Source organism: Notechis scutatus, chromosome 1, assembly GCF_049901735.1.
Source record: "Notechis scutatus isolate UNSWTSFEM ecotype Mainland chromosome 1, rNotScu1.2, whole genome shotgun sequence".
Classification (NCBI taxonomy): domain Eukaryota; kingdom Metazoa; phylum Chordata; class Lepidosauria; order Squamata; family Elapidae; genus Notechis; species Notechis scutatus.
The window spans coordinates 169,730,574-169,748,012 of NC_142009.1; the positions used below are offsets into that span (position 1 = coordinate 169,730,574).

A 17,439-nucleotide genomic window follows, 5' to 3' on the forward strand; every position below is an offset into this window, starting at 1 on the left:
ATGGCACTGAACTCTACTGAAAGAATGCTGTTTTCATCCAAAATTGATTCACTATGAAAATAATAGCAATTATATGTTGTTTTAGCATCTATGAATAAGTATCAACAAGTTTCTGTTTTCTGCTTTATTATATTATATATTCATAGAACAGGTTGGGACCATTACAGAACTCAGATCACTCATTCATTAATGTATCCCTGATAAATAACAATTAGTTTCATATTTTTGAATTAAATCAAAATAATTTTAGAGATTTTCATTTTCTTTTTATTAGATCAATAATACCAACCATCAGACAAACTATTTCTAATGTGAACAATTGAGCTAGCATTTTAGTAGGATACTGTAGCTAAATTAGAAAAACATTTTTTTAAAAAAATCAAGCTCATTACCTTCCTGTGCACATTGTTATTACCTGTTCATGTGAAGCACAATGGATTTGCACTCAAACAAAAATATTCTGAAGGACTTGATTGTTAGATTCATGTGGCTGAACCTTTCTTTGGTCTTTCCAAGCAATGTTTTATTTATATTGTGCCTTCAAATCAATGTTATCAATTTATGAACCCATACACAATTCTATTTAAATACCTCTACTCAACTTTAATCTTCAAATGAGAAGACAGGAAGCTAAAGCATTGAATTACTAAAAAAAGAAGAAGCATAGATTATGTATCAGCTCCATACCCAGTCCCACAAGATTATGAAGGAACAGTTAATTGATGGCATGTTATTGCACACTATTACTGGATCATATCCAGAATTCATTTAAAACTCCCCTTGGCTCTGCTCAAGGTTCCAATAACATTGTCATAAGATAAAGTTCTTAGTATTAATAGTAATGATTTTATAAATGACATTTTAAAATGCATGCAGACTTTCTGAACTGTTCATTTTAAGGCTTAAATATATACAGTATCTATGTTAGTTAAACTGGCCCTGTCTTTTCTCACATTGGAAGTCTGATATTTGGAATGTGAAGGTCTTTTAAAATAAGTTTGCATTATTTTTCTCAAATGTTCCTTTATTAATTATATAAAAGTATTCATTTGCAATTACAAGCTCTTACAAAAATCTTAATTATTTGGAAGATTTGCTAGCTGTGCAATGCCGGTGTAATGACATATTTTATTAATATATCCCTAGGTTTATAACTGGCTTGTTTTCAAAATAGTCACTGGATCAATCCAATTATTATTTACATTCCACCTAGTAGAAACCAGTTTATTGTCTGAGTATACTTCATTGTGATTGCCCAGATGAAAAACACAAAAAGGTACAATAAATCTGGGCAGGGAAAGTTCCCTTCCCAAAAGCAGTGTAACATCAACTGTAGATGTCATTTGGAAGGAGAAAAATGGAACATAATGAGAATGTACCTGCATTCCAGACAATTTAAAGACCCTAAAGCAAATCACGTAGGTTTGTGTGTAAGACAGATGACTGTACGTTTGGACCTTTGTATCCTTAATGGTTCCACAAAGGATGACTACCTAGCAGAGTATACTCATCGGGGAGCAGGAAGTAGATTACTAGATAATATCATATGATCTCCAGAAGTTCTTGCAGAAGATGGAGGTAGACTCATGACTGGAAAGCGATCACAATTCAGTAATCCTTACTCTTACATTACACCAGAAATTTCCAAGGGCTGATTCAATCTACCTATCCAGGTTAGAGAACCAAAATACCCAGGTAAAAATTAAATAGACTGAGAAAAATGCAAAGGAAGTACTAAATGGATGTCAGAAACAATAGAACTTCATACATCTCTACTAAGAAATTAATTCTCACTAACAGAATACTAGCTCACTCCAAAAAGCCGATTTTAAAGAATAAAAAAATGGTTTGATAGAGATTGCGCACAACTGAAAAGGAGATATAACAAAGAGTATAGAAAAAGTAAAAACGCCCCTTCTGAGGATCACACTCACTACTTAAAGGAGTTGAAGGCACAATATAAGACCTTATAAAAGAAAAAAAAAGTGAGGCTCTGAAGGAGTCTTGGCATAGATTAATTGCAGCAGTCAAGACAAAAAATACATCCCTTTTCTGGTATATCACTAGAGGATTCGGGAAATCCCCCCTACCCAGGGGTGGGATTCTACCAGTTCGTACCTATTCGCTAGAACCGGTTGTTAACATTCTAAGCAGTTCGGAGAACCAGTTGTTAGAAGAAATTACTGGCCTCATCCTGTAAGGAAGGCAGGAAGGAAACATTCTGGTGTTCCTTACAGAAACTGCCTCTCCGTTAACCCTTATTACATTTTTGGCAGGACTAGACTTCCCATCTCAGGAACTTATCTGGAATTTTTCCCCTCCTTTTCTGGTACTTTGTGTTGAGTGACCATTCAAAGTTACAATGGCACTGAAAAAAGTGACTTATGACCATTTTTCACACTTACGACTGTTGCAGCATCCCCACAGTCATGAGAGGCCAGGCAAGGTGATGCGTGCCTCGATGTGAGTGATATTGAGTTGGCCACGCCCAGTCAATAACTTGACCACCAAGCCACGTTCACCCAGTCACATAACTACCAAGCCACACGCCCCCAACTAAGCCACACCCACAGAACAGGTTGTTAAAAAATTTGAATCCCACCCCTGCCCCTACCCCCAATTAATCAGGCATGAATTTATGCCTGGGAAGAATATTTTAGTGAGCTATATACTATGTAACTAAGAAGAGCCAAATTAGTTTGGACCAAACTCCTTACTGGCCCCCGGTTACACCAGGAGATATATCATGACCACCAAGCCATGCCCACCCAATTTTCCTGGGGGATCTCCTCCCACACCTGGACTAAAGCATCCCCCAACTCCTGGACAGTCTGTGGTGCAATGTGGCATTGGTGGATGGAGCGAGACATGATGTCCCAGATGTGCTCAATTGGATTCAGGTCTGGGGAACGGGCGGGCCAGTCCATAGCATCAATGCCTTCATCTTGCAGGAACTGCTGACACACTCCAGCCACATGAGGTCTAGCATTGTCTTGCATTAGGAGGAACCCAGGGCCAACCGCACCAGCATATGGTCTCACAAGGGGTCTGAGGATCTCATCTTGGTACCTAATGGCAGTCAGGCTACCTCTGGCAAGCACATGGAGGGCTGTGAGGCCCCCTAAAGAAATGCCACCCCACACCATTACTGACCCACTGCCAAACCGGTCATGCTGGAGGATGTTGCGGGCAGCAGAACGTTCTCCACGGTGTCTCCAGACCCTGTCACGTCTGTCATATGTGCTCAGTGTGAACCTGCTTTCATCTGTGAAGAGCACAGGGCACCAGTGGCGAATGTGCCAATCTTCGTGTTCTCTAACAAATGCCAAATGTCCTGCACGGTGTTGGGTTGTGAGCACCACCCCCACCTGTGGACATCAGGCTCTCATACCACCCTCATGGAGTCTGTTTCTGACCGTTTGAGCAGCCACGTGCACATTTGTGGCCTGCTGGAGGTCATTTTGCAGGGCTCTGGCAGTGCTCCTCCTGTCCCTCCTTGCACAAAGGCAGGGGTAGCGGTCCTGATGCTGGGTTGTTGCCCTCCTACAGCCTCCTCCACGTCTCCTGATGTACTGGCCTGTCTCCTGGTAGCGCCTCCATGCTCTGGACACTACGGTGACAGACACAGCAAACCTTCTTGCCACAGCTCGCATTGATGTGTCATCCTGGATGAGCTGCACTACTTGAGCCACTTGTGTGGGTTGTAGACTCCGTCTCATGCTACCACTAGAGTGAAAGCACCACCAGCATTCAAAAGTGATCAAACCATCAGTCAGAAAGCATAGGAACTGAAAAGTGGTCTGTGGTCACCACCTGCAGAACCACTCCTTTATTGGGGATGTCTTGCTAACTGCCTCTGCTTTCCACCTGTTGTCTATTCCATTTGCACAACAGCATGTGAAATTGATTGTCAATCAGTGTTGCTACCTAAGTGGACAGTTTGATTTCACAGAAGTATGATTGACTTGGAGTTACATTGTGTTGTTTAAGTGTTCCCTTTATCTTTTTGAGCAGTGTAGTTTGCATTTTTAGGACCTGGAGGAAGTTGGGGTCATGCATGCCTAAGTTGTTGAGGGGGCAACCGTTGTGATGTGGGCCACTGGTCATGTGTTTGATACAGTTGGCACAGTTATCTATGTACAGGTCAATTTCTCCTTGGTCCTGGCATTGTTTGAGTTCTGAGTGGAGCTCGTGGGCACGTTGCAGTGTGGACAGGTCAGGCTGTGAATGAAGTTTCCTGTGGTTTGTGCAGCTTCTAGCGTGTTTATTGTGGAAATAAATTTGGTTTTGCTGGATTCGCTCTTGCAAACGACTCTTCAGAAGCGTGGGGCCACTGAGCTGTCACTGTTCTGGAACTCGGGGCCATCGCGGGAAACATCGATGATTTTGTTGGGAGGGATGGTTGATGCCTAGAAGTTGCTGATGATGTCATGAACCTTTGCGATGTCATTTGATTTGTTGGTGTCCTCAAGTCCAAATAACTATTGTGTTGGGACACTCCTGTTCATGTTCAATTGTGTCTTTAACAATGATGGAAATGCTACATGCAGAGTTAGTGGTTTCCTGCGGCTGGATTAGTTGGGTAGGCATAGGATTTCTGGATGTTGGTGCCTCACTTTTCTGAGTAATTTTTTTTCCTTTGAGAGATGCTAGTCATGCTTCTATGGTGTCGTGAACTGGGAGGTTTTAACTGAAGCTGCTTGAAGAAACTGGGCAACGTCTTTAGTTAGCCCCAAGCATTTGTGGTGAGCATACGTGTCACATAGAGAGCACTACATGGTACTCTCATCCTCATTGAGTGCTTCTGTACAGATGAAGCACATGTAGGGGTCCTGTGGCTCATCAGTAGCGATCTCCTTCTTTTTGGGTAGGGGTTTGGCAGTAGAGTGTTTCCCTGGTAGGATTGATGTGGGAATTTCTTGCATGTTAACTTTGCAGGTTTACTTTGCTCACTCCCTGCTCTCCCCAGCTTAGCTGTTTTTTTGCGACTGTCCTTCAAGGGGTACACTTACTCCAATTCTTTATATCTCATAAATATTATGCAGTCAATGTGGTTAGTAAAAAAAAAAAAGTACAATTGCGAATTCTTTAACTAATGAAAATATTTCCTGACTCGAGCTAAAATGAAAAATTAAAGTAGCTGAGATGCTTAGCTCAAAGCAATATAGGCAAATTAGGAGACAAAATGGTTCATACTGTGAAAATGAGAGTAAATAGTCTAAGATTAATTATTACTAAGAAAATATAATATTTCTACAGGAAGAAAAAAATGGTTAGCACTCAGGTACTTTATTAATTATCTTGTGCTGCTGATATAAAACAACTTTTTATTGAAATACTACTGTGGTACTATATACCGGGGTAGGATTCTACCGCTTCGCACTGGTTCAATAGAGCCAGTTGTTACGATTCCTGGTAGTTCGGAGAACCTGTAAAACAGGCCCCTGGCTGGCCCCACCCCTCTCTGCCCACCCCTCTGTTCCCTGCCCAGTCAGTCTTTATTTTGCATGTGTGACATCGCACACATGAGTCACAATCACTGCCACCTGCCCCGCCCATTCACTCCTTATAACACATATGCACTACATTGTTTCCCACATTTTCCCATCTGCCGCCATCGCTTCCAGCAGCAGCAGCTGCCACCAGACAGACAGCCATTGCTTCCTGCCTTCCACCACCTGATCTCCCTAGGTGAGTGAGGCTCTACAAGCCCAGGTCACCTACAAGCCACTGCTACTGCCAACCCTGGTTGAGTCGCGACTCCTGGGCTGGCCTAGGCCACCACCGCTGCGCCACCACCACCACCCTCGCCCTTGCTGCCAAAAGCCCTGGTTGAGTCCTGACTCCCGGGCCAACCTAGGCTGCTGCCGCCATGCCGCCGTCACCCTCAGCACTCATGGCCTAGCTAGCTTCTCCCCCCAACCATCCCTGTCTGCCTTGCTTAGCCACCAGTGCCACAGTTCCATGAAGTACTTGCGGCCTAGCAAGCTTCCCTCCCACCCCTCTTGCTTGGTTTGCTGGTGGCCGAGAGGAAGGTGAGCCAGGGCTGATCCGTCGCCGCTTGGGTCCCCACAAGCCTGCATCTCACCCCCGCCTGGATTGTCTGCAGCTGGTGGGCCTTGGTTATTGGGGGGGGGGGGCAACCAAGGAGCATGATGCTATGCCTTCCATATCACTCCTTGCCTACCACCCCTTCTCTCTGCCGCCCACTTGGCCGCCACTGTGAGAATGATGCGAGTCAAGCCTCACAAGAGCGGATCTTCCTTCCCCGCTATCAGCCTTATCTTCCAGCCCATGGAGCTCGCACAGTGGTGGCCCACACTCAACTAAAACACTTGGCCCGGCGAGGGAGGGGCAATGCAGGCGGCTTAGCCTCATGCTTCCTGGTTGCCTCCCACACCTCCCTCCCAGCAGCCTGTGGAAGCAGCGGGTGGGCCATTGGTAGGCTTTACCCAGGCGGCAGGGAGGCTCTTTGTTCTCCCACAGCATTGTCCAGATCAGGCAAGGAGGGTGCCTCACATGGGGAGACAAGTCAGAGGACTCAGACAAGGCAGGCTGTTTCGGGGGGCTGTGATGGTCAGGAACCAAGGAGGAGGAGGAGGAGGGAAGTCTGGATTTTTGGGATCTCTTTCAAGTTCATATTCTGGGCGCTCCCTTGGCCAGCTGGGCTTAGCGGCATCCAGGGGGAGGCAGCTGCTTTTGCGGACAGGGAGGTTGCTGGGGCGGTGGTGCCGGGCTGTGTGTGTGTGTGGGGGCACATCTGCAGAAGCCTTTGTCTCGGCCATGGCTGCCTCCTCCGACGTCATCACCCTGGCTGAGGGGTGATGCCGCAGCCCCTCCGGGAGATCCTGACACCGGGGAGCCATGTCCGGGGCTCAGTCTGCCCCTCTGGCCACAGGACCCTCGCCCAGCACCCTGCACCCTGCCTGACATGCGGTGGCCTCAGCACGGCCTGCTCTGCCTGCTGGTGGGTGGTGCCGAGTGGCCAGAGTGGTGCAACAGCTGGGGAACTGTGTCTGGGGCTGCCCCTCGCCTGCCACTCCACAGCCTGCCTGACCTGCGGCAGCCTTGGTGTGGCCTGCTCTTCCTGCCAGTGTGTGGTGCCGAGTGGCCAGAGCAACGGCAGGAAAAGTGCGCAGCTGGGAAGTAACTTAACAAGTGACATTGGAAGTGTGTGTGTGTGTGTGTGTGTGTGTGTGTGCGTGTTTCAGGTGGGTCTCCTAGCTTTAGAAGAAGAGAGGGAAGGAGGAAGGGAAGGGATAGAGAGAGGGGGAAGGGAGAAAGAGAGAAACAGAGAGGAAGAGAGGAAGAGGAAGAGAGAGAGGGAAAAAGAGAGGGGGAGAGAGAGAAAGAGAGAGAAAGAGGCAAAGAGAGGGAAAGAGAGAGAGGAAGAGAGAGAGAGAGAGAGAGGGAAAGAGAAGGAAGAGATAAGAAAGAAAAGAAAGAAAAAGGGAGAGAGAAAGGAAGAGAAAGAAAGAAAAGAGATAGTCAAAGAGGGGGGATGGAAGGAAGGGACAGAAAGAAAGAGAAAGAAAGAAAGAGAGGGAGAAAGGAGAAAGTGAATGAGATATATGGATGGGTAGATAGATATACAGACAGAGGGGGGGAGGAAGAGAAAAAAGAAAGGAGAGAAAGGAAGGACACAAACCCTGGCTTCAGAAGACTCTTTGAAATGTCATTAATAGGGAGAATCTCAACAATCAAGATGAATATATTACCCAGAATTTTATACTTGTTTCAAACAATACCAATTAGGCTCGGAAAAGACTATTTTGAAGACTTAAATAAAATTGTTTTGAAGTATATATGGCAAGGCAAGAAAGCGAGAATAAAGTTAAAACTTTTACAAGATGCTAGAATTAGAGGAGGATTTGGTCTGCCTAATTGGGAGTTGTACTATCAAGCTGCAAATTTGATGTGGGCTAAGGAATGGATAACATTAAGAAAGACCAGATTGTTGACGCTAGAAGGAACATGATTTGTTGTTGGGCTGGCATGCTTTTCTATGGTATAAAGGAACTAAAACACAGGGCTATAACATCATATACGGGAGTCTTTGTGGTTAAATTGGGAGAAGATTAAAAGACAATGTTATTTGAAAAACCCAGTTTGGTTATCGACTATTGAAGCTTTTTCCTATCCTATAATATATAAGAAGGAACAAACAGTTAGATATGGGGAAATATTGGATGAAAAGGGTGAACTTAAATCGATGCAAAATTTAGAGGAACAAGGTATAAAGATGAATTGGTTTTCATATGCGCAAATACATTCAAGGTTTGATGAAGATTTTAAAACAGAAGGATTCTATGTGTCAGGTGATGCTCCATTCAAAATTCAAGAAAGAAAACTTAGACTCTTTAGATTAGAGCAAAGATGTCTTTTACTGAAAATGAAGAGGTAACATCAGTAGAATTCTGAATCTGAGAAATAGGGCGCGCAAACCAGATATACAAAGTGATGGAATTGTTCCCACCCCCCATAGTTCAAAAGATTCTTCCAATCAAAAGTTCTGAATATGATCATGTGGACATCTTAAGGTGGTGATGAGGCCTCTGTCCGTTGACCTTGGCATATTTTGATAAAGGTTTTTAGCTGCGCAGAGAAAAGAAAGCTAAGCGAGAAATAGAAAATTAAACAGGAATTTATACTCCCCCCCACTTCTCATTTACACAACACAAGAATGTAACACCTCCAGCTCTTTTCCCAGACATTATCCCCCCTCCTCCCCCCGTTACTTATGGCAGCCAAAAGATGCAAAGCAGTAGTAGAAGATCTTGAAGGCTGACATTCGGCCCTCCTAGAAAAAAGACGTTAGTCCTGCAAGAGAGAACAACATGAAAGATACTGATTAATAATCAAATACATTTCTAGGGTTTATCAGGATACTTTGTGCGAAAGTCTTTGATCAGCTTAGGGGCTCTAACATCCTTTTCATTGACCCACTCAGCTTGGGAAGAAGGAAAATGTTTCCAAGCTACGAGGTATTGGAGGCGACCCCTCCATTTCCGAGAGTCCAAAATTTCTTTAACTTCAAAATGTTGTTCACCTTCAATCAACAATGGTATAGGAGGATCAGTCTGGGTTGGTCTCAGACCAGAAATGTGTTCAGGTTTCAACAAACTAACATGGAAAACCGGATGAATTCGTCGAAGAGTTTTTGGTAGTGTCAATTGGACTGTCACAGGATTTACGATCTGTTCAATCGTGAAAGGACCTACATATTTAGGACCAAGTTTCTTCGACTTTTGAGTGGTTTGTAGGTATTTGGTGGACAGGAAAACTTTGTCGCCCACTTGATATGTCTTCTGTGGAGTTCTCTTTTTATCTGCAAACTTCTTATGAGATTGATGTGCGTCATCTAATGCTTTACGAGCGACTGGCCAGTTAAGTTGGAGTTGAGATATCCATTCGTCTAGTGACTGGATGTTAGGCCTTTCATGAGGAAGCTCAGGTATGGGTACAAAGTCTTGTCCTGACGCCACTTTAAAGGGGGTGAATCCAGTACTACTATGAACAGAATTGTTGTATGCCACTTCGGCAAATGGCAATAAATCAGCCCAATTATCCTGTTGATAATTTATGTAACATCTGAGGTATTGTTCTAGCACGGCGTTAGTTCTCTCACAGGCCCCATTGGTCTGGGGATGGTGGAGTTAAAGCCCTGGGCAGAGCCTATTAACTTCAGGAACTCCCTCCAAAAGTTCGAGGTGAATTGAACCCCTCGGTCAGAAATTATACATTCAGGAACACCATGCAGTCTATAGATATGTAGTATAAACAGTTTAGCCAACGATTTTGCCAAGGGAATCTTAGAGCAAGGTATGAAATGCGCTTGTTTGGAAAACAAATCGGTTACTACCAAAATAACCGTGTTTCCGGTGCTCTCGGGTAACTCTACTATAAAGTCCATAGAGATTTCCTTCCACGGAGCCGTTGGCCTAGCCACATTTTGTAACAGCCCTGCTGGCTTACCAGGAGGCCTTTTTGCTGAGGCGCAAACTGAGCAGCTAGCCACATAAGTTTCAATGTCCTTCTTCAACGTAGGCCACCAGAATTGTCGCTTAATGAGGTGTAAGGTTTTCACAAATCCAAAGTGACCAGCCACTTTAGAGTCATGGGCTTGTTGCAATATTTGGCTTCTCAGTGTCTCTGGTACATACAACTTTGCTCCCATCCAGGCCAGCCCATCTCTAACTGTACAGTTATTCGAATGAGCCAGGAACCATTCATCAAGTTTTAGTGCCTCCTTTAATTGCGCCATCAAATCATTCGATAAATCCACTTCTTGTTTCTTCTTTTGCACTCTAGTGACCACCGGGGTGGCTAGTTGTTTGGTTGAGACAATCGGCCGTATCACTTCCTGACGAACACTGTTATATTGAGGCAGTCTAGATAAAGCATCCGCCATAAAATTCCTCCCCCCCAGGATGTACTTTAGTGAGAAGTTAAACCGCTTAAAATACTGGGCCCACCGAACTTGTTTAGGAGACAGTTTTCAAGGCGTTTTTAAGGCCTCCAAATTTTTATGGTCAGTCCATACCTCAAACGGGTGTTTCGCTCCTTCTAAGAAATGCCTCCATGTCAATAGAGCCCAGCAAACTGCAAAAGCTTCCTTTTCCCAGACGGCCCACCTTCTTTCGGTTTCAGTCAGTTTACTGGAGGTGTAGGCACAGGGTTGTAAAGCTCCCTTCTCATTGATTTGAAGTAATATCGCTCCAACAGCCACATCACTCACATTGGCTTGGATCACGAAAGGGGCATCCATGTCCGGGTGCTTTATTCAGAATAATGTCAGGTGATGCTCCATTCAAAATTCAAGAAAGAAAACTTAGACTCTTTAGATTAGAGCAAAGATGTCTTTTACTGAAAATGAAGTGGTAACATCAGTAGAATTCTGAATCTGAGAAATAAGGCGCGCAAACCAGATATACAAAGTGATGGAATTGTTCCCACCCCCCATAGTTCAAAAGATTCTTCCAATCAAAAGTTCTGAATATGATCATGTGGTCCATTGACCTTGGCATATTTTGATAAAGGTTTGCAGCTGCGCAGAGAAAAGAAAGCTAAGCGAGAAATAGAAACTTAAACAGGAATTTATACTCCCCCCCCAATTCTTATTTACACAACACAAGAATGTAACACCTCCAGCTCTCTTCCCAGACATTATCCCCCCTCCTCCCCCCATTACTTATGGCAGCCAAAAGATGCAAAGCAGTAGTAGAAGATCTTGAAGGCTGACATTATGATAAATTGACTGATTGAAAGGTGATTAAAAAATTATATGGTTATTTATTGGAAATTAAACTAGAGGAAGAACAAGTTAAAGAAACTATGATTGCTTGGGGAAAGAATTTTGGATATGGGATTGAGTTAGAGAAATGGCAAAAATTGTGGTCTCAAAATTATAAAATGACAATGTCAACAGCATATAAAGAAAATTTGTATAAGATGTTTTACAGGTGGCACTTTCCCCCGACAAGAATAGCAAGAATGTTCAAGAATAAATCTGAAAAATGCTGGAAATGTCATCAGATACCTGGCTCATATTACCATATGTGGTGGACTTGTGAGGACGCTAGAAAATATTGGACTAAAATTCTCATGTGGTTGGAAAAAATGACAAAAGAAACACATAGACTTGAAACCAGAGATCTTTTTATTGGGAATCTTACCTGATACATATAGTAAAGATTTGAAATACCTGATTGTAAATGTATTAACAGCAGCTAGGATTGTATTTGCTAAAAACTGGAAAAATGAGAAAATACCATTGCAGGAAGAAATTATTAAGAAAATATTGGAATGTGCTGAAATGAGTAGATTGACACTTGAAATTAGAGAACAAGAGGATAAACAATTTTATAAAATTTGGGACCTTTTCTATCAATGGTTAGATAATAAAATACAATAATAGAATATCTAGAATTCTAGGAAATAATGAATATATAAAGATATATTTCTTTTTTTTTGATATCATATCTATAAAAATGTTTTTAGGATAGATTTGGTATGATTATATGATTTGTTATAAAATAAACTAAGTAAATTATAGTTATCTCACAAAGTATGAATGAATAAAATTATAGTCAATGATTGTTTAATAGTGATACTAGGGTATTTAATTTCTGATTGATAATATGAGTTATTATGTAATGTAACTGTAATTGAGACTACGAAATGGATGCACAAACATTGGTAAACCAACCGACACACTGCTTGTATATTTATGAAAGAAAGCTGGATGTTTTTATGTTTTGTTTGTTTTGTTTGTCTTTAAAAACCAATAAAATTGTTGTTGTTTTTTAAAAAAGAAGACTCTTTGAAATAGCACTGCAATCCAGGGCTTGCCTGGAAGGGATCTCGGAGATCATCTTCTAGTCCAATCCCCTGCTCCAGCAGGAGATCCTTTCAGAATCATAGAATAGCAGGGTTAGAAGGGAGTGTGTGTGTGTGTGTGTGTGTGTGTGTGAGTGCGTATGTGAGTGTATGGCTGTCAAAACTCCAAAAACAGGTCAGGTAGCTCTGGGGAGGTCAGTCATAAATTAGAACACTTGCTAAGCAATTGGCCACTAAGCGAGGACCACTTGGTTTGCCAGTCACATGGCCACATGGCCGTGCCCACCCAGTCACATGACCACCAAGCCATGCCCACCCACACATGACCTCCAAACCATGCCCAGCCAGTCACGTGATCACCAAGCCACACCCACAAATTAAGCCACGCCCACAGGACTGGTTGTTAAAAAATTTGAATCCCACCCCTGGTATATACTGGTAATATTTGACAATCAATGTAACCATTTCAACTTCCACCAACATGATTAAGCTCACTGGACTAGTGGAAAAAACATGGATCTGTTCCAACATTAACAGTTTTAAAATGTTCATATCCTGACTAAAGATAGAGTAAAAGACGATGTTTCACATGCACAATTATGTTTTTTTTCCCCCTTCTATGAAAAATGTCTGGTACAGTTGGTCTACATCAGGGGTGTCCAACCTTGGCAACTTTAAGACTTGTGGACTTCAACTCCCAGAATTCCTCAGACAGTGCTGGCTGAGGAATTCTGGGAGTTGAAGTCCACAAGTCTTAAAGTTGCCAAGGTTGGACACCCCTGGTCTACATTTTATAAAGCTGAACGCCACAACCCTTGTCTATTGGTTGCCTATAGAGAGTAGCTATTAAAATTTCATAAGTATGCCTACCTTCCAATAGTTAACGTACCTTTATACCCATAAAAAGTGAAGGGTAAACCCAGAAATTTTATAGCCACTATCTGAAACAGGTAATAACTGAGTCACAGTCAAATTGCATTTATTATACATTGTGCCTTTAACAACTGCTTTGGGATCAAGCCATAGAGAAACAGTGTACTATGACAGATGTCATATAATCTTGGTGTCTTAAAAAATCCAACTTCCATTTAATGATGTTAAAGTTTTGGCTTTTTGGCAAAGAAAGACATGATATAGCAAAGTTTCTTGGCACACAATAAAATTAAGTTTGTGGTGAATGAATTAATACCCATTATCCAATCCAGCTAACTCAAGAATATGCCATTTTTATGAACAAGTAAGACGTGTGCAACACTTAGCAAGCATGAAGAAAATGATAAATGAAACCAAAAGTTCATTGGTATCAAAAACCCTTAAAGAGAAAAGTACCTGGTCTTCTACATAAACATGCAATTTCTATAGTTCCCTTAACATGATATGCATATATTTTTCTTGAAGATATAATTGTGATAGAAGAGATAATCTTCAGGACAGCATCTGAGGCCTGCAGGTATATAACCACCACTGCTTTAATCTGAAAAACTTAATATAGCTTGGTAACTCTAAATATTTATCAACTAAATAGTTATATTTTAGCATTCTGAATAACCTACGGAGGCAAATGACATGAAACTTTATCACCAGTAAAGTGCCTTCTTATGTCAAATCAAATTTAATTGCCTGAGAGTCTGATGAAGGAGTTTGTTGTTCTTGCAAGATATGGAAGACAAATTTGTTCAGTACTTCTCTTTAATTTGAAGAATGAAATGAAATAAGACATGAACACAAAATGGTATCTTTAAGATTTGAAAAAACAGTAACAATATATCTAATGTTTTTATATATTCATCTGGAGAACAGAACAGACATCACTGCACTTTTGAGGGGTTCTTTCAGAGGCTGAGAACAATTCTCCTTTGTTTTCAAAGACATGTTTACTTCTACCCATACAGGCCATTCAGAAATAAAGCTCAAGAATTCATGAAAAGGTGCTGAATGGCTAACATTTAAGGCAGGTACCAGAGGAAAAAAATATCCATCAACTTAAAAATGATGTCAAATGAAACATCTAAAAGCATTCAGCAAATCCATATTCTGGCAAAGCAAACATTTCATAACTTCTCTAGAAGGCTGAGAGGCAACTTCCAAAACATGCACTACCGAAAGCAGAAGATGCCAGCATCAACATAGGCAAATATTATCTACAATCACTTCTGAGCTTCTCTGCCCCATTTATTAACTGCAAGAGTTTGGAAGGATCTTCTTTCCTACCTTTTCTCAGATAAAGAAGTAAAAAAAAAAGTACCACAAGACAAATGACAAATCATTTACATGACTTTCCCAAGAAAGCTGCAGTGATGCAGTCAATAAATACAGAGCTCCACACAAGAACGTATCTACTTTTCATTCAACAATATTTAGTTCGTGTGGTTTATAACACTATGATACTTAAGCACTTTAAAGATAAGTCTGAATCATCCTAAAAGGCAAACCAACCACAACCAGTAAGATTTCATTCAAACTTGTGTCAATCAAGTCTCACTGCTTTCATTATGCTTGCTCCAAAATCAATAGTTTATTTGTTATAACATCTCTCTAGGCTTTTTTTTTAAAAGGAAAAATAGGTCATAAGTGCCAACAAAATAATTAGCAAGTATATGTTGAAAAATATATTCTCCTTTTCCAATAGGCAATTTAACTGATGTATTTGCAAAATTAGCATATATAGTGTTCATTTATAGTAAATGTTCAATGGATATAGAGCTTGACTTCTACTCAACCTCACTGAGGAGCCTCAAGCCAAATAAATCAAGTTCAAATTAATATAAGATCAGGAAACAATATAAGAAAGACTTTTTACCTTAACATAGCACCCAAGCTTTTCTTTTTTGTTTTTCTTTCAGGATTGTCATTCTCTTCTTTTTTGTCCTTTTCATTGATTTTCAATTTGTTTTTGAGATTAGGCTTTTTATTTTTTTCCTTTGTTTTCAATTTTTCTTCGGTCTTCTTGGGTTTTTTTGTCTTTCCTTCCATATCTTCTAATTCAGAATTTGTGTGAAAGGCTTTTGCAAAGTTCTGACCTTCTGGACCAGAAAGGGAACTCTTATCTGACAGACCATCTGCAGAGTAAAAAAAGCAATCAGCAAGTACAGTCAATAATCCTATAAACTACATACAGGTAGTCCTCGACTTACAAGAGTTCACTTAGTGAACATTGAATGCTACAACAACACTTTAAAAAGTGACTTATGACTGTTTTTCACGCTTAGGACCATTGCAGCTTCCCTGTGGTCATGTGATCAAAATTCAGGCATTTAGCAACTGACTCATATTTATGATGGTTGCAGTGTTCTGCCCTGGGGTCTTGTCATCACTTTTTGAGACCTTCTGACAAACAAAGTCAATGGGGAAGCCAGATTCACTCAACAACCATGTTACCAACTTAATAACTGCAGTGATTCACTTAACAACTGTGGCACAAAAGGTCATAAAATGGGCCAAAATTCACTTTACAACTGTCTCATTTAGCAACTGAAATTTTGGGCTCAATTGTCATCATAAGTTGGAGACTACCTATACATATTTTCTGATTAATATGTATAAGTTTGGGGTGGCACTACCCCAAACAGACCCTGTGCGTAATCTAGGGGTTTTCCTGGACTCATGTCTCCTGCTCAAAGAGCAGGTGGCAATCATGGCTAGGAAGGCCTTTGCACAATTGCGGATTGTGCACAAGTTACGCCGTTTCCTAGACCAACGGTCCCTGCTCACAGTCACTCATGCCCTAGTCACTTCCTGTCTTGATTATTGCAACACGCTCTACATGGGGCTGCTCTTGAAGAACATCCGGAAGGTCCAGTTGGTGCAAAATGCAGTGGCCTGCATGGTTTTGTGCAGATCCCGGTGTACACATATTTCACCTCTCCTGCAGGAGCTGCATTGGTTGTCGATTTGCTTCCGTGTGCAATTCAAGGTGCTGGTTGTCACCTTTTAAGCCCTTCATGGCTTGGGACCAGGTTATCTGAGGGAACATCTCTTGCTGGTCACATCTACCTGACCCATTAGAGTGGGGAGACAGGGAATGCTGTGGGTCTCATCCCTGAGGGAGATACACCTGGTAGGACCCAGTAGAAGGCCTTCTCCATGGTGGCTCCCTCTCTCTGGAACATCATTCCCCCAGAGATAATGGCCCCCTCACTAATACTCTTCCAGAAGGCACTGAAGACCTAGGTCTGCCAGGGGGCCTGGGGAACCCAAAGCAGGATGGAGCCCATCAAATGGCTCGTGTGATCTCATGTCATCTGGGCGGCGGGTGGGAGTTGGGAGGTTATTTTTTTTTTTAAAAAATATTATTTTTCCCCATATTTTGTTCTATTGTACTTTATTAATTTATTTGATTCTTTTTGTTAGTTTTTATTGTTTTTTATTTTAAATATGGTTTTACATTCTGTAAGCCGCCTCGAGTCACCATGGGCAAATAGGTGGCAATATAAATTCAATAAATAAATACATAAATAAGCAAAACAAATTTTCATAAATTGCAAACAAAAGATATTTCCAACGATCCTGTTATAACTGCAGAGGTTGCATTACAATGAATGTTCATCTAATTCTTTTTGTTAGAAAGACACTAAATCTAACTGGATAAAATTGTTCGTATTATTATCCACTTATTATATTTGGTCATATATATCCTGCTTGATACCAAGTTTATCAAAGTTTACATTTACATATACACACACTATTGAAATCTTGATTCAGATAGTACCTAGTAAGTTCACACACACAAAAAGATACAATGTTAGATAATGCATTAACATTGAAAGAAGGCTGGTCTTTGGTCATTATACTAGAATAGGAGAGAGCTTTCCAAAGAAATGGGCACAGATACATGCATACATGTACACATATATCAAGATGGAAAATTAATATCTACTAATTGATCAGATCAATTTATGATCACCAGCCATGTTTGCAGAGTTAAGGTCAATTCAAGAATCCCAATATAGTTCCCTACATAGTCTGCACTATAGAGCAGTGATCCCCAACCTTTTTGACTCCGCGGCCCGGTACCGGCATCAGCTGGGCGCCGCGGCCCGGTCCGGCATCAGCTGGGCGCTGCCATCTTTTTTGATGAAAAGTGCTTCCGTGAGCTTTCTA

At 41.6% G+C, this 17,439-nt stretch overlaps 1 protein-coding gene across 4 annotated transcripts in view; it reads right to left on the reverse strand.

Annotated features, from left to right (window-relative positions):
• PARD3B (par-3 family cell polarity regulator beta) overlaps nt 1-17,439 on the reverse strand; it is a 926,621-nt gene that overhangs the window by 328,498 nt on the left and 580,684 nt on the right. For all 4 annotated transcript variants that reach the window (XM_087949489.1, XM_087949488.1, XM_026673207.2 and 1 more), the window contains one exon: nt 15,140-15,398. In XM_087949489.1, the coding sequence (XP_087805615.1) occupies nt 15,140-15,398 (259 nt within the window). The remainder of the gene's footprint in view (nt 1-15,139; nt 15,399-17,439) is intronic.